At 34.7% G+C, this 23,444-nt stretch overlaps 1 protein-coding gene across 1 annotated transcript in view; it reads right to left on the bottom strand.

The window, feature by feature from the left end:
* Positions 1-23,444, bottom strand: part of CCDC73 (coiled-coil domain containing 73) — an 84,153-nt gene that overhangs the window by 36,594 nt on the left and 24,115 nt on the right. Inside the window, exons 4-9 of the mRNA XM_074842561.1 lie at positions 22,133-22,279; positions 10,265-10,336; positions 7,241-7,312; positions 6,425-6,460; positions 4,623-4,697; positions 2,531-2,569 (exon numbers count right to left, since the gene is read on the bottom strand). Of these exons, the coding sequence (XP_074698662.1) occupies positions 2,531-2,569; positions 4,623-4,697; positions 6,425-6,460; positions 7,241-7,312; positions 10,265-10,336; positions 22,133-22,264 (426 nt within the window). The 5' untranslated portion in view covers positions 22,265-22,279. The remainder of the gene's footprint in view (positions 1-2,530; positions 2,570-4,622; positions 4,698-6,424; positions 6,461-7,240; positions 7,313-10,264; positions 10,337-22,132; positions 22,280-23,444) is intronic.

Here is a 23,444-nt window from a genome sequence, read left to right as displayed (position 1 = left end):
TAGTCACCCCATCTACTTTACTCATTAATACTGGTGCACTGAATCACTGCCCTGTAGACTGTAATGTCTCCCCATTGACTACACTGAGATCTTGCACTCCAAATTTTCTCTTCTAAACTGCATGCAAGATTTGGTCCCTAAACCACCCAATGCTAGCCTTAATCTCATTCTTGTTTGGTTTTTTCTTTTATATTTTAGCACCATGATATACATTTAAGATTTAGGTACTGCAGAAAACAAATAACTCTAAATGCTCACTCTCTCAGACATGCCCAGGATCAGATAATGCAAGTTAACATGGGAACACTTGAACAGATGCTACACTCAGAGTTCTAGCATTCTACATTGCATCACCTGCCAGGAAATTAATGAAGGAGAAAACCAAGACCTGACTGAGGCCATTTTCCTCCAGTTATTTTCTTATTTCAGCAGCAAGAAAAATAATACAATACAGAACCCACACTCAAGCATATTCTATCAAGACAGCTAGCTTTGTAGTAATCATCCTGTAGCCTCCTGACTGCATGAGTGCTACTATCCATACGCAGTGAGGTGCAAAGTGACTACACTGCACACATTAATCAACGCTTTCATTGTGGAAACAAAGGAAAGATGGAAGAAAAAGAAATCCTTTATTTCTATGTCTCTATACAGTCTTTCAATATCAAACAAAACCTTCCACTATTTCAAAATTCTAGCATATATCATAATTATATCAGTGCTACAATTTTCACATAAACTTAACTGGATAACATGCTAAAATATGGTGTATATGCAAAATATTAACAATGCATATACTAGACTAAAAGAACAGAATTAAAAGAACAAAACCAGAATAAAATGCTACATCAATATGGCATGCTCAATCCCCAGCACGTACAAAAGCTACTTTACTGACTAGCAGGGTTTCTAAGGTGCCAGATATAAACTAAACAGCACATCTGCTTACTTTCAAAACACTAGGCAGAGCATGATCTAATCTGACTTTAACAAACTTAAAATTGAAACAGAAATGGGTCTCAGATAAATGAACGGTTTGGAATTTCATCCATTTTACTTTTAAACATTTTGCCATTTGTGATAACTGACCGAGACCCTACATGGGCTACTACTACTTTGATCCCTAGAATGTACCATTTATTTCAGTGCAACTACTCAGGGAGCCAAGTTGGTAGAATTTGACCTGGTCTAAAACTGTATTAGCCCGCTACTGCATAAGGTTGTAGGAAAGAATTCACTTCTGTTGACCTTGTGGTTTTTTGTTTTCATCATTTCATATCAGAGCATCTTCTAAAAATATGGCTAAGCCATACACGCTATGCTTAGTGCTACATGCAAAAGAGGATTTCTAATATCTTGTCCCCCACTCAACAGCATTTTTAATAACCATACTCTGTAAAAAAAGTCCCAGTGCCCTGATATTTTCAAAATATTCAAGTAATCAATTAGTGAAAAGTTTATAAACATAAGAAAGGAAGATACTTGTTTAAGCAGCACAGATGGACTTCCAGCTTATAGAAAAGTGTTGTGATTTAAATATTCTCATTCATATGGAAGACTGAGCTTGCAAGTTATGAAGAAAGGTAATACGTGAAATGACCTAAGAGTTCAATAATTTTGCATATTTTAAACCCGTTTTTAGATCAGATGTATTTTAAGAATAAATACAAGTTAAAAGTGAAGTAAGAAAACACATTTTATGTTGCCTTTGATCTTTAACTTGTAGCCTTATCTGCCAGGTCAGAGGGCACATTATTCAATTTCACCATATTTTGTGTAAAACCACTGTAGCGTTGAAGATGACTTTCAGTACAAATGTCATGGTACTTAAAGCTAAACTGGACCCTAGTTTTTTGAGCTTCTTAATTAAAATCACAGTTTGTAATGGTCTGACAATATTATCTTTATTCTTTCCAGTTGAACAGCAGCAGAATTTTCACAGCATTTATTCAATCAAGCTTAGCAATGTTTCTGTAGCTCACTCTTTGGCTTCCTAAAACAGACAACGGGGTTCAGAGTGACTATGCTGTCACTCTGTATAAATTTATTCTCTGTGTCAAAGGGAGTAAGCTGGACTGGATGAAATCTAAACTGTTCAGGAGAACTGACATTAAGAAGTAATTCTGAGGAGCGAAAAAGAGTGAGAGGAAAAGCATTACCAGTTTTTCTTAAAAACAAACTAAGAATTGCTTGGAATTCTCTATTACTTCTTTGAGACAAATATGCTAGATCCTATAAGGGTAATATAATAACATTATTCAAACCACAGCCTATTAAAAAAAAAAATCTTCTCTCTGATCTATAAAGAGAAAAAATTCCACATGCTAAACAGCAGCTATCACACTATAAAAACCTAAAAACATTGTATTTGAAAGTTTTTCCGATTCAAGGCTGATGTCATCTCTTGGTTATTTGTAATAATTATCACATATCATTTAAATATTAGAGTTGGTTAGTATTGGCATTATACTCTGAGCTGACATTCTCTTTTCATTGTTCCTTATTTTTTTTACTTTTATTAATTTCTTACCATTTCATTCAGTTTCTTTTGTAAAGTGTATTTTGAAATCTGTAAAACAAAAGGCAGGTATTCATTAAATTGCACTTACATTTTTCCAAAGACAACCTGCATATTTAGGTATTCTCATACCTAAGATTTAATTGCATTTATTGCCAATCCGATACAGTAATACTGGTTTTGAATTAATGTTTACATTTTTTCTTTTATTATTAGATTCAATTTACGTAATTTCACTTCAAAATTTAAATTATGTAAAAGCACTTTACTCTGATTTTTTACTAGAGAAGTTTTGAAAAATGTGTAAGTCCTTGTGTTTTCTGACATGTGTCATAAAAACCACATGTAAGTGAACCATAGTCTGTATAACAGGATCTTAGAAATAAACAGAGACGAAAACAGAGATAGAAGTGAAAGTATTCCCTCAAGTCCTAGAGGAATATAAGTGCGTTCCCTGTTGGGAAAAAAAATTCTAGGTAGATATTCTGAATGGTGTCATATAAAGATATATTGTACCAACCTTCCATGCTTTAATAATATGACTGACATTTGAAGTCATTAACACTATTTTTCATAAACCATTGACATCAGAGAATTTTGATTTGCATAATACTTAAGATCGCAAGAGCTTTAGCATCTATATCTTAGAATGTTATGATAATGTCTAGGGAAAAAGACAAATGTCAAAGAACTCAGTGTGTGTAAATCTTATACGGAAAATATTATTTCTAGACAAAAACTAAGCCTAGAGAACAGTGATTTTAAGGTAGAACTCTGACTCTCTGGATAGAAAGGGCTACAGAACCAAATTAGAAATTCCTCACTCTCATCTTAGTCTGATTTCCAAACAATTTTTCTGGGTCCACAAGTTCATTGTGACCTCCTGCTTCCTCAAGTCACAGCAGAATTTCCTAGATCTGAACTATATTGCTACACAAGTGTTTGATCTGTGAACATTAAACATTTAATGTTAAGCTTTTTTTTAAATTTCTGTTTTATCTTACAAAAACCCAAAAAAAGGCCAGTGGAATCTTTCATTACTCTTGCTGTCCACATATTATGTTCAGCAGACCATGGAGGGGTATTCTACATCATCTGTGCTATGCCAAGGTTTGAACAAGGCAACAAAATCCTTACCGCTACTGCACAGAAGGCCAACCATGGGAAGATATTGCTTTTGCTCCTAAAATACCTTCAGTGTTAACTAAATGATTAAACAGTCTGATACCAAGTAAATGCACCCCATTATAAGAGAATGTCAATAAGAACCAACCATGTTACAGAATCATTATAAACATTTTGTTTTCAATAGCATTAATTATTATCCCACGCAGTTTGGGATAGAAAAATAATTAGTTCCTGGCAATACCTGAAACCTGGCAATGTATTACGATGCTAATTCTCTTCCATGTTGGGTTCTACTCTTTTAATCCATTTTCAGCATATCTGCCTTGGTCTTTAAAAGAAAACCAAACACTAGCTACGTCCCTATGTCTTTCTTTATTTCAAGTAACTGTGAATCACAGCCACAACTGCTCCAACACCATATAACAATATAAAATATAATACAAAACTAGCACCAAGTGGCACCAGAGTCAATTGTGCGTTTATCCGACAATTGCACTTCTACTGAAAAACAGGCATTGGAAAGCCACGGATTAAAAAGAAACCTCCTCATGAAACAATGAAAAATACTAAAAACCACAGGTAGAACTGAGTTGGAGGACCAGTGTGAATGCTTGCTTCTGTTTAGGAGTGCAAAACCAGAGTTTGCAGACAGGTGAGAAGTAAAAGACAAGAGAAGAAAGAAAGAGGAACACAATGGAAATGAAAAGGAAGCACATTTCACACAGTATTTGGACTTTTATTGAGTCTGCAGATCTTCTGGAAGAAAAGAACTTTAGCTGAAAGGCTAACTTAAAGCAGTCCTGACACTGAAGACTAGAACAGAAATTCAGTGTTTGAAAGTGAGGTGTACATGTACTAGAAAGATTAAATGAGAAGGTCTTAAAGAACCTCTTAAAAACAACTATTTTCTTGACAGTGACAAAAACCAAAACACTTGCATGCCAATGAAAGTTCTTTAACAAAAATAATAGTTTACCTGTAAGGCTTTTAATGCTTCTTTCAGTCCATCAATTTCTTTTTCTTTTGTTTCTACAGCAAGTTGATATTTTCCCTTTCAACAAAAGCTGTACTTCAGGATTTGGGCAGAATAAATGCTTTTACAACAAGAATTTATCAACAAGAATGTTACAAAAATAAAGCAATACTCCGTAATGATAGAACAATTAATTGGTGAAAACAGGTGAAAGTTCAGCTAAATAATTTTTAAATGTACATATATATTGCTATAAAAAAGTGAAAACATGATAGTGTGTTTTTACCACTTATGACTAGCCAGTAAGTTTTAAAATTCTCCATTCTGGGAGAGACAAGCCTGACAAAGGCAGAATTAATAACTTTAGAATAAAGATACTAAACAACAAAGTATCAGGCAAATTCATTGTCTTATCCGCTGTAGCAGGGTCTTCACAGAAACAACTTTCTCAGCTTTTCCAATCCACAAAGATTGAACTGAATCTGCTATCACTAGAATTACTAAATACATGCAAGCATGTTTTATATTTTCATATATATACATGTGTGCATATATATATACACGCACACACACTGAAGTCAAAGGACTTCAGTGGAATTAAATCAGGTAAGAAGCACGGGCAGCAATCAGTACAACGGAAAGCAGTATCTAGAAATCAGAGAATAGGTCAGGAACAACAAATACATCCATTCAACCACCCCTGCATGTTCCAATTGTTTCTAACATAGTGCTGTCTGTGCAATCTCCTGAGACCACCTCAATAAGTAAAAGTACATATAATGTAAATTGGAGTAAAAATTGGTCTTTGTATTCAAACTCTGTCCTGAAAAATTACAGCTTAATTAATTCTTTAAATTACTTTGGTATAAAGTATTGGAATTACTATTTGATTCAATGGAAGTATTTAGAGAAAAAAAAAATCAGCACACAATTCTGAAACAGTAGCTGTCATTGAAAATACAAATCAGGGACTACTACGTAGGTATGTGTGGACAAACAGGATGTTTTAACAAGAAAAAACTCCAAATACAAGCAAGAAAATAACCAGATAATATAAATACAGCAAAGTTTACTTAGATATCCTTTCAAACCAATTTCAGCTGTTTGCAAATTTCTGTGCAAGTTCTTATGAAAGATATAGCACATTCATCCACTCTTAATCACTGGGAAATTTAAGTGAAGCAACAGAGTCCACATGCAGACATTCATGGACTTCACTGTTTGAAACAAGCTCCTAGTATACTAAATGCAAATCTTTTATTCAGAAGAGGAAACAGGCACTCAGCTTGGTATAAAAACTCATGCAGTTGACAAAAATCTCAAATTCAGGCTTAAGTAGATCTTACTTTAGTTTAGTTCAAGTTCTTTAGGAAACCAGCTCAGGTAAATCAATAAAAGCCCTATTAAAATTGGTTTTATTAAAGCAGTTAGAAATTTTTTCACTAGTAGTGGAAAAGGATTATGAAAATTTGTCCCAAACCCCCAAAATAAAGCAAATTCTGTATAGCTTCAATAGCATCAAGAACTACCAAAGAACACTTTTTCCCCAATTGATTTTTAGCATAAGCAAATTTTAAAGTGACATTTCATAAGTAATTAACGTTCTACAGGCTATAAACAAAAAAACAAAAGTAACGAAGTTTATAAAGAAATTTCTTTTGCAAAGGCCATAGCAAGAAAAAGAATTTAATTGTAATATACTTAGTTTAGACTTAGAACATGTTCGATAAATTATATGGCATTATCATTTGCTTATGTTCTTCACTGGATGACAAATAATTGTAACCTTTACAATAATCGAGTACCTTTTCTTCTTCCATGGCAAACATCCTTGCCTGTAACTTGATTGTCAGTGGCATAAAAACAAAACAAAACCAATCAATACAGCACATGGGATTAATTTTATTCATGCAACTTGACAAGACAATATAGTTATATTACCCTGCACAGTGCACTTCGTGGGGTTTTTTTTCTTTAACTGTAGTAACTATAAGGTCACATGCAACAAGCTTGTGAATCACAGATTATTTTTTCAAGAAAGAAAAACCTAATTGCTTGTCAGTTTCTTTTTTGTGTGCTATGATTGTGATGCAGCATTAGTGATAAAGTCTTCATCACCATGTGGAACAGTTTCAGTTCCTCTGACTGTTCTCTGCAAGTTCTTTCAGCACTCATACTTGTTGAATATACATTATGGGGAAAAAAACCCACAATCCTGATTTGAAAGACTGAAACACACTTTCAAGTGTTGAACAGAACAAGTTATGTGGCAGATCTTTTGCCATGGTTTATGAATCTAATCTTGCAGAGGACATACCATCTTAGAAAGAGGGGGGGAAAAAAACCCAACAAAGCAGATTAAAAGAACCATTATCTTCTCTAGCAACATTTTGAAAAATAAAAATGAAAAATCCCAGGAAGAGTGGGTTACTGGGAAGAGCTGTCAAAATACAGGCATTATACTGTGTCTGGAAGAAAGAAAAAGACCTGATTTCTTTGACCTGTATATTCTAACATTTTATACGCAACAGAAAAATATTTTAATACCAACTAATAACTTGCTATTATGCCATCATATTTTAAAATCTCATTGTCAAAGGTAGAAGGCCTTATTTTGCTACCTGTTTTTTAAAAGATGCCATAGCTTCTTTGTTTTGTTGGCGCAGTGTGTCTGTCTGATGCTGCAGAGTTTCCTGCTCATGTGACATAACAATAGGGTGTTTTAAATATTATCTTACAGCAAACCATACATATAGTATTTCAAGAAAAAACCTGATTCCCTGTTAAATATTTTTAGCAAGACATGACTGATTAAAAACAAAACCTGAAGACTAGAGACCTTTGCTAACTGATAATCATCTATTTGGTAGCACCTTCTCTTTAGTTCATAACAGGTAACAATTCTCACCTCTGGAATTCAGATTTGTTGTTGCAAGGACTTTTATAAGCAACTCTTACCCATCCTATCAACCTGCAGAAGCAATCCAACACCCATTGCCATCTTAAGACAGCATCTTGACACAGTTGCTGGTAGTTATAATAAATTTTAATCTCCATTATAAAATATAGTCTCACTACAAATAACAATCTCTTATTCTGTTTTTAGTTAAATTTTAGTCATTTAACAAACTACATGAAAGAGCTGAAGGAGGGCAGAAAAGACTAAGTGTAAGGCGACAGTGTAAGATTTTTATCATCCTACCACCTGGCTTTACTCTTATCCATAAAAACAAAAAAATGAGTTAAATATGTACTTTTTTGTTATTATTTCATATCATAATCTCATAGACTAATACTACACTCTGCAAGCTGGAAATATTAATGTGAAGTAGGAAATGATTAAGTAATGATGACACAAAAATAAATATAAATTGAGTCTATTAGAAAGAATGACTGGGAGAAAATAAATTGATCATTTGTTTCACTGTAAAATAGATAGATTAAGTTTTGATTTGCAGCTAACAAACAATACATACTACATGAATGAATATTAAAAAATGTGAAAACAAAGGTCTTGAGGAATGTGTTCCTCAAGTTGCCACTAAGAACTGTGTTCAAAGACACAGGTTCTCTAGTGGGTAAAGGGCATACCAAGCATGCTAGAGAACCAGAAATAGTGCTGCAGTGACAGCAAATCAACTATCCTCCGTGGAGTATTCCTACTCACCACAGGAATAAAATTTTATATCCACAGCACTGTCAAATTAAGATGACAGTTTTTTAGATTATAGGAATGCAAGCCAATATTATATAATAAGTTATGTAGATACAAGTTTGGTTTCACAAAACAGTCATCCTTTATACAATTTTGTCACTGATGTAATTGATAACTGGAAAAAAGAATTACTGAGGTTTTCATAATATACCACAGTCTTCCTTGTACTGTATATTCAAGTGATATATTTTACTCTAAATAAGAGACTGGGAAGTTTCTACAAATATTCATTTCCTAACATGCCTCGCAGTCAAGCCTATTAAATAAAATTTGTATATCTAACTTTCTCAGAAATTCAGCTTTGGAATAGATTTTTCATACATGCCATGTATGCGTGGTGCAGGGAGAGTGAAGAACAAAGTTACTTTTATAAATATAAGCAAAATCACCTTTGATATTATGATGTTATAGTAAGTATAATGAGTATACTCACTAGATTTAAAGGAATATTTTCTCCAGTTATTCTCTTTTTCCCCACTTTAGCATATTTTTTTTTTTCAAGAGCAGCAACAGTATTCATAAAATGTAGACAAAGATTTGCTTTAAAATTGTAATATTAAACCAGAAACTTAGCTCATGTCTTTATTTTAAACTAGTTTGCTAAATCTAAGGTAAAAGAAAATATATGCTGAATCGCAGAAATGTTGACTGACAGGGATGTCTCTAAATGCAAAAATATACCAGCAGCTTTGATAAGCCAGGGGAAGCTGTCTACTTACTGAACTACTCTTGAGGTCAGTATGATTCTGCATTTAGAAACCAACAGGTCACAAATTCCATTTAAATGTCATACTTAGCATTTTCATCTTACTGGAGTCTCCAGAATTGGAAACTCATATTAGGTTGTTCCTTTGAAGTTCCAGAGCTCTATATACGTGCTCACATGAAGTTCCTAAAATCTACAACTCATTGCTTACATTAGGTTTGCCATGTGCCAGTGTTAAATGCAAAGTGCAGAAAAAAATAAGAGTTCACCTAGCTGCCTGTAAGTCCCATCTTTTTATCAACAGTAAATTAAATTGCTCTTAAGGTCTCAGAATGAATGGAAATCATACCTTTTGAACCCAAATTATTAAGAACTGCAGTACTAGGTTAAGAAAAGCAAAGAAAGGCAAATTGAAAGCACTGTTGCTTTCACAAATATAAAATGTTTCCTGTTTCTGGGTGCACATATATATCTTTCAGAAAAAAGCAGCACACAGTTAGGATTATTAATTTAAGATGGTTAGGATGAATTCCAAGATGAAATAGTCTTCCTTTTCTACTAAGATGTTAAATAACCCAAGATCAAGGATAGAGCTGAAATTATTGTTTTTCCTGTGATCGTAAAATATACAGAGTGAGGCCTTTTATCTTGTGACCTAGTGACAGGGGTCATAGGTTTGATTGTATTAGAGAAGGGAATGGATTTCCTATGAAAGCATAACCTCAGGAGCCCTAACCCTAAGAAGAATGTTAGACTTATTTTACCAAAAACTTCATTCTGAGCCTTTAAAAGCTGAGAAACCACTTTTGAGTATGTCTAACCTATAAGTTTCTGTTTAAAATAATTTTCTGGAAAAACCGTCACCGACAGAACATTGCAAGTGAAGTCGTTTGTACAACCGCACTGGTACTTGCACTTGCCAAAGCCAAGCATAACACAGAGAAGCTGCTGTGTAGCTTCCCCACACTAACATGTGAACATGCCTTATGTTAAGCTAAATGTCTTATTGCTTCAATATTTACATCCCTTTTGACTATTGATGCAAATCAATATAGGAGCTACAGAAGTTCATGGCTAGACAATAAACTACTGGCTACCACATTCTACTATTAGAAATGACAATAGCCTTAGAAAGGGGAATTGTACCAAATCACAATCCATATTAATATTATATTAAAATTAAATCCCAGCAGTTAAAACACTAAAACCATGAAGCAAAGTTACCTTCTGCCATTCAAGTTCCTGTTTCTCTACAACAATTTTACTTATTTGTTCTTCATAATTAATCTCTGTTTCCTAGTTAAAAAAAAAAAGATAAATTTATGTAAGACAGTATCTGCAAATCAAACACCAACACAAATTGTATATTCACACTCTTCTTCCTTTACAGTCCAGTACACAAACCAGTATGTGCCTACACACCATACAGCAAAAAAGGAAACAAAAGCTCTCTGGATGTGGTAAAACAGCAGATTAGTTCAGCTGTTTTGGTCAGAAAACTTGCAGAATAAATAATTTAGACTGAAATGCACAGCAGAAGATTAGGAGCTAGGATTATAGCTTTTTTAATTAGCAGGAACAGTTCCCTCTTGAAACATGTTCTCTTCTGCATCTTACAACAAAACCAGGCTCAAAGGGAATAAACCAGACTTGGCTTCACAGTTGAAAAATGATTGAATATTTTGATGAACTGATTCAAAATACTGAGGAGAAATTCATCAAGCTGCAATAAGTGCTTCAAGAATCAATTGTTAGTCAATGATACAGATAATCACGGTTAATGAGTCAGAATCTTTGGGACATCTCAGTTACTCCACTCAAAGCATTGAACCTTTAGTCTTTCTGACATCTCCCAGGACAACTGAAAAGTTTGTGTCAGCAATTACTTCTATTATGAAAAGAAATAAATCTTTATCATAATCTTCTGTGCCAAGAAGGCTCCTGACCTACTACACCAAAGAAGGAAGTTAAACAGAATTCATGGATAACCAACATATATTGTTGATAAGATGAGCTACCAGAAAATTTGAGAACAACATTACTAAAGTCCAAAGTCTCCTTCATAATCCAGAAGATGCACTAGTAGCAAGAAGGTGCATTACATCTCCTGTTCTTGCAGAAGCACTTTGTCAAGAATGAAACTATTACTGTGATAATAAGTGAGATCTGCTGATAGTCACAATTGCTAAAAATTCATGGGAATTTTCCTGAAACATTCTGGTATTAAAGTCAAATTTTCGTAACTGCTATCAGCTTCCCTTTTGAGTCAAATTTTTATGAGCACTGTCCTTCCTTTACAATACAATATTCAAAAACGGAAGAACAACGGATGCCCCTATCAAACACTCATGACTTCTTGCAAGAATGGCACTTAGGCTTTTGATGCATGTCATAAGCAATTCACCACTGTCCTGTTATTGCATACAGACAAAATAATGAATATCCTTTAAAGACCTAGAGAGCTACACTAATGTGTTGCTCTGAGCTTCAAAAGGCTAGTTTCCTGCCTCTTCTCTGCACACTGATGATCACCTTGAAAAACTGATCACATTAAGGTAAGATAGACTTCTCTTTGATGAATTGGTGCACCAGTAACTTTTATTGAGGTCTTGTGTTGGACACACTCCAACAAGGGCCAAACCGACTGTGTGAGGGTAAGAGTACTCCCAATACTTGAACTGTGTTCTCTGGATTACTGTATTTAGATACATTATGTGCACCTTTATGCTTTTTTGAGTTCAACTTCCCCACTCAGTTTAAAACCTGCATTCTAAACTGATGAAAAAATAAGCACTCCTGAAATGACTCACACTCAACAGCCCAGACTATTGCAGAAGAAGTGGCTATAATCCTCAGGGAAATGGTGACAACTCAAAAAAAAAAAAAAAGCCATTTATGGATCTCTCTAGTAAAAAATTAAAAGCAGGCTTCAAAAAGATTATTTTCTTGGTATTGGGTTTTAAGTAAAATTCTACTGAATTGCAATACCATGAACAACTACTACTTAACATAAGAAAAAAAAAAAAAATCGCCTCTGGATGAAGTAATAAGTTTTCTGAAACTGTGAAAGAGCAAAACTAAGGTTCTTCCTCCTTCCACAGTGAAGCAAATAATACAGATGTTTTGGCTACAAAGAATAAAGTATGCTGCATCTTTAAGAAATACAATTCTTTCCTAAACCCAGTACAAATGAGGGTTCCAAGTTTTTGATATAAGGATATTTACAACACTTCAACAATTTGTACAAAACTGTTTTAAAGAAAATTTCGCAGTGCAATGGTTTCTCACTTAGTATAATGTTTGATCCATAGCCCCACTGTACTATCAATAGAAATAAAATGGCAAAATATGTCCCAAGGTGATTTAAAATAGGTTTTTGACATTGACATCTTTTATAGGTTTTAGGGTCAAAACTGACTTCCTTGATTAACAGGCAGTTTACAGGCACATGTGTGGACAGAAATAACACACACTTCTATGCACAGGAGGCTACTTCTAAGCATTTCAAGAGATACTTGCGGGATCTAAAAATATGCCTCGTGAATTTTACATATAAAATATTAAATATACATTTTAAATTAAAATTTGGCTCACAGAGAACTAGAGAAAAGTTCTTTAGCTTTTGCTACTCTGATATGTCACAGTAGAATATTAGATGAAGAGACCTAAAGATTTCATATGTATTACAGTAAAAAAAAGAAAAAGAGAAAAGATTATCAATGCTTCCCAGTTCTGCCTTAACAAATAGTACTTCAGAGTTGCAATTAATTTGTTTTCTGATAATAATCTGTAAGTACTGAAATAGAATACACCCCTCTAAATTCCCTGGAGTGATAAAAAAAAAATGAGGTTGACTTACAGCTTTCTCATAGAAGTATGATCTTAAGCAATTTACATCATTAAGCAACACATGCTATTAAAATGATATATTATTAGCAAAGCCTTGTTCAAAATTGTAAGAAATAAGGATTATAAAATCTGACCCTTAAACATGCCATATAAATTGTTCGTAAGCTATATCAAAATGCAGTGCAGTAGTATACTTCCCTAACTCCAGACTACATATTTCTACCACTCCCCTGTGCAGGCACTAGCATGTGTAAGGGTATTTCAGAGACTAAACCAGAATTTTGATCCACCGCACAGATCTAGCCTTGGGAAACCCAAGAATCTGTGCCAGTGCAACAGAAGCAACAGTAACATGTTACCACAGGAAGTGTAGCATGGACTTAGATCAACATGATGGACAGACAGTATAACTGCCCCCAGAATACTTGAAGTGCCTGCATGACTGAGTCCTAATATGCTTTTTCATAACATGCTAGCTAATTTTTCAAGTATATATTTTGAAAACATGCAAACTAATCACATTGATTACTGCAGTTCCTCAGCTTCTATGCATATAACGGTCTCTCATTTTCTTTGTAAACTCATCTAGCTTGGTGTATTTGTTATAAGCCAAAAGCTGAACTTCAGAGCATTTAAAAAACAAGCATCAAACTGCAAGTAGCATTAGAAGCTATGAAGGTAAAGTGGTAATTGATAAAAAAAAACTTAACATGTGCAGTGTGATTCTGACCTTGGTAAAATTTATGTCAAATATATCACTAATTTCAGCGGTTGTTGGAGATCAACAAGTATCTATCCGTATTAAACTAACCATGAAATAAAGGGAAAAGAATGTAGTATTTTGAAGAGGAGCAACGTAGCAGATATTAGCATTACAAATTCTTAACAAAGAAAACTTCAATTAAAATAGACTGGGCTTCCCAAAACACAACAGTTGCCTAAATGAAACCAAGCCTTTGGGGTATATAAAAAAGAAGTCATTTTAGTACAAAACAACAAAAAGATTTTATAAGCAATGGAACTGGCAGCCAATTTGTAATCAAACATATACACCATTTCAATTTTAAAAAGTATATTTTAGATCCTAATGAGGAACTGAAAAGAAAATACAGATATATTTTTGTGCAGATACTTGAAGTTTTACAATTGTTCTAAGAAGGAACATGTTAAATTTTAAGACATTTATAATTGTTAACTCCCATATCCATATTGAGCACTTTACTTCTAACTAAATAAATACAGTAACACAAGTTTGCAAACTGCATTAAATTCCATTTTAAGCGAGCCCTTTGCTTTGAATACTAAAGGGGATAAGAACAAAAGTTCTAAGTGAACAACACTCCTCCAACTCACTCCCAAATTATAAAGGAAAATCTGGAAGCTATCAAAAATGTGTATATATGTAACTACTGTTGAAAAAAATAAACATCATAAATACTTAAACTGAGAATGACAATTACATGATAAAAATGTTCTCATGTGAAATCGCTAACAATTATAAGCCTTATCCATCATTTTTACTTCTTTCAAAGGACATTTATAGTCTACCCATTTTGAATTGAAAGCTTTTAAAACTTGTGTGAAGCACTATTTTTTTTTAGAAGTTCCACCAGCTGTTTAATAAGACAAAAACATTTTTGTTATACTTAGGAGAATAATATTGTATATAACTTTGATGAGGTATCAAAAAACCACAAAACCTTTAAAGTGTTCATTTTTTATTAGATGCCTTAGGACTACATGGATTTAAGTGTTTTTATAAAAAAAGACTACCATAACAATAAAAGAGGAGTAATTTGATGGTTTATTTACTCGTTATAACCTTTAGAAAGTGTCAAGCCTTCTTTTAAGTGTTTGCTTCAGGCTGTAGTTTTACAAGATGGGCTGTGGATTGGTCAAGCCCCTCGATTCTTGACCCTGAACAGATTTAGGAACAGAGTACAGCTGGCTCATGTCCAAGCAGCCAAAACTGCTGCTAGGTACTTTTATTATCTTTTTCGAAGTCATAATCTACCTCCTACAAAATTGCACATCCAATTTCTCATCCAGGTCAATCAAATAGTACTCATAGAAACTACAGCTGCTGATTGTTTCATACTATAATTAGAACTTCATGAACTAAACAGTCCAGCACAACTTTGAGTAGACTGCGTGAATAACCTTCTTAAGTTTTGTTCCCAGGACAAATGTTCAAGGAAGAGAAAATATTTATAACAGCTTTACTCAAACTTTAGTTCCTGATACAATGTTTTTGGATCTTAATAGTTACAAGAGTTAATCAAAACCTTTAGTAACCATATATTTGGAATTTATTCTAAAAACTTCCCCTTTCCAGAAGCAAAGAACCAGAAATGTATACCAACCACCTCTTCTCCTTTGGAAATCTTTCATTGCTCTGTTCTTGATTCTACTGCATAGGCTGTAAGTGCTCTATATTTAAATAAATCTCATCTATCGAAATATATTCCTTTAAATGCTTACATTGACACTTATAATGCTCTTCTCTCCAAGTTCAAGTAATCACTTACTAATCAAAAGCCGCATTATTTGCTAACACAGAGGTTGCAAGCCAACACACTCCTTACTCACTTGAATAACAATGTTGTGTACGTCACAGTCATGAAATCCATAAACTTCAGTACTGTTTATTATTTTATAACCACATAGTTACTTCCCCCCCCCCCCCCTTTTTTTAATATTCATCTTTCCTTGTTTCTGTCATTCTGCTAAAAAGTACCCTAATTTACACTTAGGCAGAAAATTCAGCTCTGTTAGGATTTTTTGTTCTGTTTCCTTGCAGACTGTGTTAGTGGTGTCTTGTTTGCCAGCTTCTAGGTATCAAACAAAAAAAAGCCACCCACATTTCTATTCTGTCATTGTTTCTCCCCCCACCCTGAATTTCCTTTAAAAATGAAATTAAGCTCTTCACCATTCTTATTGTTTGTTAGCAGTTAGAATTGTTGCTTGCAGTAAATCTCACCAAAATCTTTCATTTCCCTAGCATCCTTTATTTCTAGAAAATATTTCTGTCTTTCTATTCATGAGGACAATTACTATTTTAGAAAGTAACTTCAAAATACAGTATTTTAAAACACGTCTTTCTTTCATGATTCTATGCTTATCCTATGTAACAGCCTGAAAATAACTTAAAACTAAGCTCTCAAATTTAAAAAAAAAAAAATCAAAATATTTATATTTATGCAAAAGTTTCATTCAGCCTCACATTCCTGGTCACTGTAGATTACTGTTTCCACAGACCTGCCTATACAGCTACAGCAGGTGCTTCTGCTGCCCTTTTTAACTTTTCTGCTATATCTTAGGTGGTTCTTCTTTTGTAGAACAAGCCTCCAGCAAGGTTTAGCTTTAGGTCTATTGTAATGCTTCTGGGTTTTTTTAGGCCTAGATATAGGACAACTAATATTACTGTTATGATCATAACTGGCATTGTAATATTGTAATACCACTAATAACTCAAGTTTAGTCTTTCTGCTTTGCTCCTGATAAGTAAGTTTATGGTTTCATCAACTTTCTTCACTTCATATGTCAAAAAGCAATTTGCCTTTTGGGCCCAAGTGACATTTCCAAATACTAAAATATACTGCAACTTTCAATTTTCATCTCAATACTGAACTTTACTTGCCAATCATATCTGTGAAACACTGTTAAACAGATGAGCTAGCTCAGCACAATTACGTACATCTCTTCCATTACAGAAGAGACTCGCTCAGGTATGTGCTATACACCACAATTGCTACACGGTGCTACGCTGTGCAGTACAAACCCCTTCACAGTTGCCAGAAAGCAGAAGTACATTTTAGAAATCATAGAAACACAGAATGGTTTGGGTTGGAAGGGACCTTAAAGATCATCTAGATCATCAACTGAAGATCATCCAACCCCCCTGCCATGGGCAGGGACACCTTCCACTAGCCCAGGTTGCCCAAAGCTGCATCCAACCTGGCCTCAAACCCTTGCAGGGAGGGGGCAGCCACAGCTTCTCTGGGCAACCTGTGCCAGTGTCTCACCACCCTCACAGGGAAGAATTTTTTCCTTATATCTACTCTAAATCTACCCTCTTTCAGTTTAAAGACATTACCCCTTATCCTATCCCTACACTCCCTGATAAAGAGTCCCTCCTCATCTTTCCTGTAGCCCCTTTAAGTACTGCAAGGCCACTGTAAGGTCTCCCCGGAGCCTTCTCTTCTCCAGCTGAACAACCCCAACTCTCTCAGCCTGTCCTCATCAGGGACATGCTCCAGCCCCCTGATCATCTTCGTGGTCTCCTCTGGACCCGCTCAAGCAGGTCTATGTCCTTATTTTGGGGTCCCAGAACTGGACACAGCACTGCAGGTGGGGTCTCTTGAGAGCAGAGTAGAGGGGGCAAATCCCCTCCCTTGATCTGCTGGCCACACTTCTCTTGATGCAGCCCAGGACACAGTTGGCTTTCTGGGCTGCGAGCACACATTGCTGTCTCACAGTCAGTTTTCCATCCACTAATAGCCCCAAGTCCTTCTCCTCAGGGCTGCTCTCAATCCACTCATCACCCAGCCTCCTCTATTTGTGCTTGGGATTGCCCTGACCCACGTGCAGGACCTTGCACTTGGCCTTGTTGAACTTCATGAGGCCCACCTCTCCAGCCTGTCCAGGTCCCTTGGGAATGGGACAGAGTAGTTAAGGGTGAGCAAAACTCCTTCACATCCTCCCTCTAAGAAAACCTAGAAATAGACCACTGTGCTGGAGAACTTGGATTAGAATAGCCAAAGCCGTAACAAAGGTAGAGCAAGAGGAATTGAGATTAACTTGCTCAAATCTGAAAGGAAGAACACATACTGCTCTGTAGCACTAGGGTGAGCTACAGCAACCAGAAAAAACACAAGGTGAGGTGTTGTGAGAGCCATAATGTCTGCATAATGACAACAGACATAATTCAGGATTTGTCTCTTTTAGCAAATAAGTAATCAAATATCCTTCCCATATTTTCTTTCTCAGTGACTGCTCACTGGCCATCAGCATGGAAGTGGGTAAGCACAAAAAGGAGGTCTAATTTACATCAAAACAGAAGGCAGAACAGAAGACAGGGACAGGAACTAGGAAAATAGGTAAAAGAAAGAGGGGGGAAAAAAAGCATTACAGGCAGGGAAGAAGACTAGAGTCAATAACAGCAAAATGATAGGACCAACTAGCCTTTAAAGAATATTCCTGTACACAACATGGAACTGATTCCAGAAGTCTTGAGACCCTGCATTCCTGTGCTGTGAGCACAGACATGAAATTGCTGTGAGCACAGGTAGGAAATTCCCTGGCAAATCAGACATCTCATCCCAACTCTGGTGGCTGATTCTAATACCACCTGCTATGTCAACATACACCTTTGGCTCAAGCAAGGGAGAAGTTTTATATAGTGCTTCACAGTAAATAGTAGGATGGTAACTATCGATAAGTCAATATGGCTTCAATTTACAAAATTCAGGGGTGAGGGGATTCCAGGGTTCTAAAAGGAAATATTTAAAGAATCCTATGTTAAAATATTTATTTGAACACAGAAAATGTTTTTATGCCCTTTGTAATTCTAACGTTAATACAACATAGTTTTCTTTTATAGTAAAGAAAAAATTACCTTGTGAGAAATATGAGAAAATTTGAGAGCTGGAAAACTGTTTCTTAAAAAGTATTTTAGTTAAAAGACAAGCACTACCAAGTTCTATCTCTATCATAACTGCCCAAAGAGAAAAATCTATTCTTTGTAATCTTTACTGAACAGAAGAGCATCAAATCTTATAAACTCAAGGCACAAATGACAGTATTTATAGTATTAGCCAGACTTTGTGATGCCCCAGTTAACACCAGAAAGAGCCTCAACAGGCGCTTGTTTTCAGGTATGGAAACAGGTCACTGAAACTTATCCTTTGCACCAAAGAAAAACATTAGTAAAATTTTAGAAGTCATCACTAAGATTTATCTTTCTTGTGTTCAGGTAATCAACACCTACACTGCTCCACTGCTACTAAAACCACCCATATCCCCAGGGCATTAGAATACATTTCTATTGAAGCAAGGAAGAATTTCCTTGATTTCTTATGTTTACTTGCTTTTCTGACTAAGGATGGTTTTTTGTATCTAGGACAAGAAAGAAAATCATTCAATAGAGAATATATGTGCTTTCTTGTCCTTGTAAACATTATCCTTAAACCTGATGTCAGTTGCCCTACATGCATTGTACTTCAGAAAGCATTAAAGACTTCCAATTTTACTTACTATGCTGCAACTTTATACTGTCAGAATCGATTATATTTATCCCTTAAGAATCATCTCTTATTACTCAACAAAATGAACTCAGCTGATTGCAGAGCAAGGCTGACAGACTTTGGAACAAAGTGAACAGGATATCCACCACAAAAGAATCACTGGGCTGATTGGTGCTTGATGAGTGGGAAAGCTAAACTGGCAAAAAAAAATAGAAGGACATTCAAATTATTGGTGTGTGAAGTAATCCCTGGGGGGTAGGGGAAAGAGTAATATAATTTTTTGTAGCTTTTAATTACATACATATTCATATTAAGAACAAAGACTCTAAGAACAGCCAAAGGAATAAAGTGAAGCTGTATCAGGTATAACAATTCAAGCAATGTATTCTCCAGAATAAACATGCACAGCTACCATTAATTGGGATTTCATCTGTAAAATAGCAAGTCACTTATTATGAGCAACTCCTCTAAATTATTTTTGAGAGTTTAACTACAGCTACATGTTTAGTCAAGAAAAGTGAAAAAAAGATAGATGCTTTGAAGTAACTCAATGCATTTATTTAAATAAGCATATTTGGAAAAATTAAATTTCTACTTTAAAATAGTCTCCTATGGCATCAGCTATGGATTGGATCAAGTCTCTCAAAATACGTTAATATTTAATTGTCTTGAGTTTAATTTTTATCTGTCTAGCTTTGCATAGATAATTTCATCTGCAAATTTATTTTTATTAATTTGAATTTATACTGCAGTGCAACCAACCATTCAAGGCAGTTTATTAAACTCAAAATACATGATAGTTCCTGCCCTGTAGAGACTCCTGTCTAAGTGACAAGCAAGACCAACAATGGGAAGAAAACCAGAAGCGAACAGAAGTAAAATATCTTGCCTAAGGTCAAGCCACAGGTCAAAGACAAAATTGAGAGTAAATCCGCTATACTGGCTATACTGCCTCCGTCAGGCTATCAGTCTACTGTGAGCCTCACAAGCAACTTGGAAAGGAAGTGGCAAAAGTTGTAAGAAACCAGCAGAACTTTTACTTCACTTTCTTATGCAGATGACACAGTTTAAGTTGACATGCTTTGCTCTTGTCCATGGAAAAATTACCACGGTGCAAGACAAGCACTGTAATTCTCTGAGATGGCACTGTATTTTGGTCCATGTACTACCTTTTTCTCAGGGTTGCTTATAAATTTACAGAATAACCTTATGTTGGTTGAATCTGTAAAAGAATCATAGCTAAAATCAGGAGAGGATTTTTGTAGGTTGGTGTTTTTTTTTTTTTTTTAAAGAAAGAACATCCATACAGAGTTCTACTTTAAAAAATAAAAATGAATGGCAGTGGGCATGGCCATACTATTCTATAACCCTTGCTTGTTCAAAATATCAATATTTTATATTCCAATTTTCAAACATACTAAGCAAGCAGCCCTGAACTGATTGTTAAAGCAAAGCAAATAACAAAAATGCATTCAGGATACTTTAAGATTTCAAATTGACTAGCTGTCAAATGCTTCACCTTTTTTTTAAACTTAAATTTCTAACTACAAACAGGTAAATATAAATTTTTTTTGGGGGGGTGAAGGAAGGCACAGACATTTTAGAAATTTAGGGCTATGTCTTAAGTATGGAATTGGCTCTTGGCATTAGTATCAATTTTGAAACACCTTTAAGCCAAAAAATTGCTCACTGTCCTGAGGCAACCTTTTATAAAACCACAGTCACTCACTCTTGTAGTATAGCAGACACAAAACAAACAAAACAAAAAATCCCAAAAGATGAAACTCCATAGCACTCTATAAACATTTTAAGCTCTGACTAAACTTTGCATTTTTAATGAACTAAGTTAACAATGTAAATAGCATTCAGCTACAGATCTTACAAGGAAAAGTACACTTCAATTATTATTATAAAAGTTAAATTCTTCAGTCTTTACTTTTTAATACAAAATTAGTTAGACTAGACTAAACACCACCATTGCAACAAAAGTCTTGGGATCAGACTGTGCTGAATTTCAACAATACTGCACCAAGAATGTAGGATCACGCAGCTTTTTTCTTGGATTTTTTTTTTTTATGGCAGTCATTCTTTTGTTTATGTTTTTTAAAGAGAGGATATTATAGCATTTAACTTAGATCAAAATAAGCATAAATCAAGTATGTCATCAATACTAATATTTTAAAGGTAATAATACACATCTTTTGAACAGGTCAAAATCATGAAATTCAGAAAGATATACTTTAGGTCTTTCAAAAAATACAACAGTTTTGAAACACTAAGGAGAGAAATAGAAACAAATGTTCACATACATACAACTGAAAAAGTAACCACAGAAAAATATAACTAAAAAATTAACCACAGAAATATATAGTTGCCTTCAACAGCACAATTTTACCTTAGTACTACAAGATGATTCAACTCATATTTCAAAAACAAAACACCCCCACCCCAATACTCAATATGCTATTATTGTATGGCTCTAGCTTTAGTGTTTAGCAATATAAAAATGGTGAAATCAAGTGCATTTGGTTATCACTCTAGCTCTTTGCCCTCTTCAGCAATTCTGAAAAGCACCAGGAAACAGACAAAAATAAGTCAAAAATCACTGCTCTTCTGGCAAATGGTAAATCAATCTATGAAATGAGAAAGACTTATGGACTTGGCAGTGACTTGGATTCTCCTTCTTTCCTTTTCATATCAAAGGCTGCTCATAAAGAACTACAATGAAACACAAAAATTTAATGCAGATCATTTTTGTCAATAGCCTGATCAGCTGCAGCAGCTTTGTACCTTATTATGTTGTCTTTGTGCTGTCTACAGAAAAATTTCTAATACAGACACTGACCAAACCCATGATGTTTTTAAACAAAATCCTACTTGGCAAATTACTTAATATAGCATGAAGTTTACCCACACTCATGCAACATTTTCTATGATTACATACAGGAAAGCAGAAATAAGACAAAGGAACACTAAAAACCAATATAAACACATTTACCCTTCTTATACGCAGTTCTTCTATTGCCTCCAATAAACTTGTTTTAAAGTCTAACAGTCGAATGGAAAGTAATGTCTCAGATGGGCTTTGAAGAGTAGAGTCAAGTGCCTGTGTTTTAAAGTCTTCATCCATTCTTCAAACTTGTTTCTGCAAAATAAAAATGTGTATTTCCTCTCCAGTTTATCTTTAAGAGAATATGCAAACTGCAAAACCTGCAAATATGGAAGCAAATTCTTTTTGCAAAGAATAAAACTACTAGTTATAGCCATTATGCAATTAACAATATTTTCATTGTAAATTAGTGTGCAATACTGTAAAAGAAAACAAACAGCTTTATCATTAATTCACTGCATTCATTTCTTTTTCCTCTTTATTTTTGGCTTGGTTTTAGTTTTAAACAAAGACTGTGATAAGCATGAAAAAGGAAGTAGTACAGGGTTTTTTTCCAGAGCTACTGCGCTACACTGGCATGAAGATACTGCAACACATTAGGCCTACACGAAAAAGTAACTACCTATCTTCAAAATTTCAAAAATCACAAGACTGGCTCAATTTTAAAGACAACCTTCAGACTACCTTGAAATCATGAACTAGAGGCAATATTCATGGTTTCTGCTTCTGATTTCTAACAAGAAAACTTTCTGGTTCCATTCCCACAAGATCAAGTATCAAAATGTTGTACTCTAAGCTAGCTACATCAACTGTTGTCAAGCAAGGAGTTACGCTAACATAAGATCCATGTGTCTCTGTAGGGACAAAGCATGTTTGTTAGTGACATCAGAGATGATTACAACACTTAGCATTTGATTTACAAAAAGATAACAACTGTACACATTTCAGCTGTGCTTTCCAGATTATATTTTTTAAATACTTGAGACTGAATTTCCACCAGTCCACTAGAAAACATAATGCTATCCCTTCCCAGAGACACCCCCTGTGTGTTTCTGGACTAAGAATTAAAGAGGTAGGGGTAGAGCACAGGAGTTATGACTGACCTGGCCACTGCTGCAGAACCCTTAAGAAGGAATTCCTGCAGGAAGAACAGAGACCTGGTCTGTATCACGGGGCCATAACAACTACAAATCAGAGCTCACCACTTTTTCTGCTGTTGTCTAAATAAAACCCTAACATAGATCAAATTTAAGCTGCTTGGTCATGGATAATAGATTGATTCCCTGCTTAGTTGCCCCACCACAGAAGTTATTCTAAGTTACTGAAATAATGGCTTTGCTAAAAAAAATTTAAAAAAAAAAAATCTGGCTCATTTTTGTCTTCCATTTTAAAACATATGTCTAATAATGAACTGTTCAAT

The sequence above is a fragment of the Strix aluco genome, chromosome 16 (assembly GCF_031877795.1).
Source record: "Strix aluco isolate bStrAlu1 chromosome 16, bStrAlu1.hap1, whole genome shotgun sequence".
In the NCBI taxonomy this organism is placed as follows: domain Eukaryota; kingdom Metazoa; phylum Chordata; class Aves; order Strigiformes; family Strigidae; genus Strix; species Strix aluco.
Note: the sequence above shows the minus strand (reverse complement) of the source record. Positions and strands in the feature narration are given on the sequence as shown.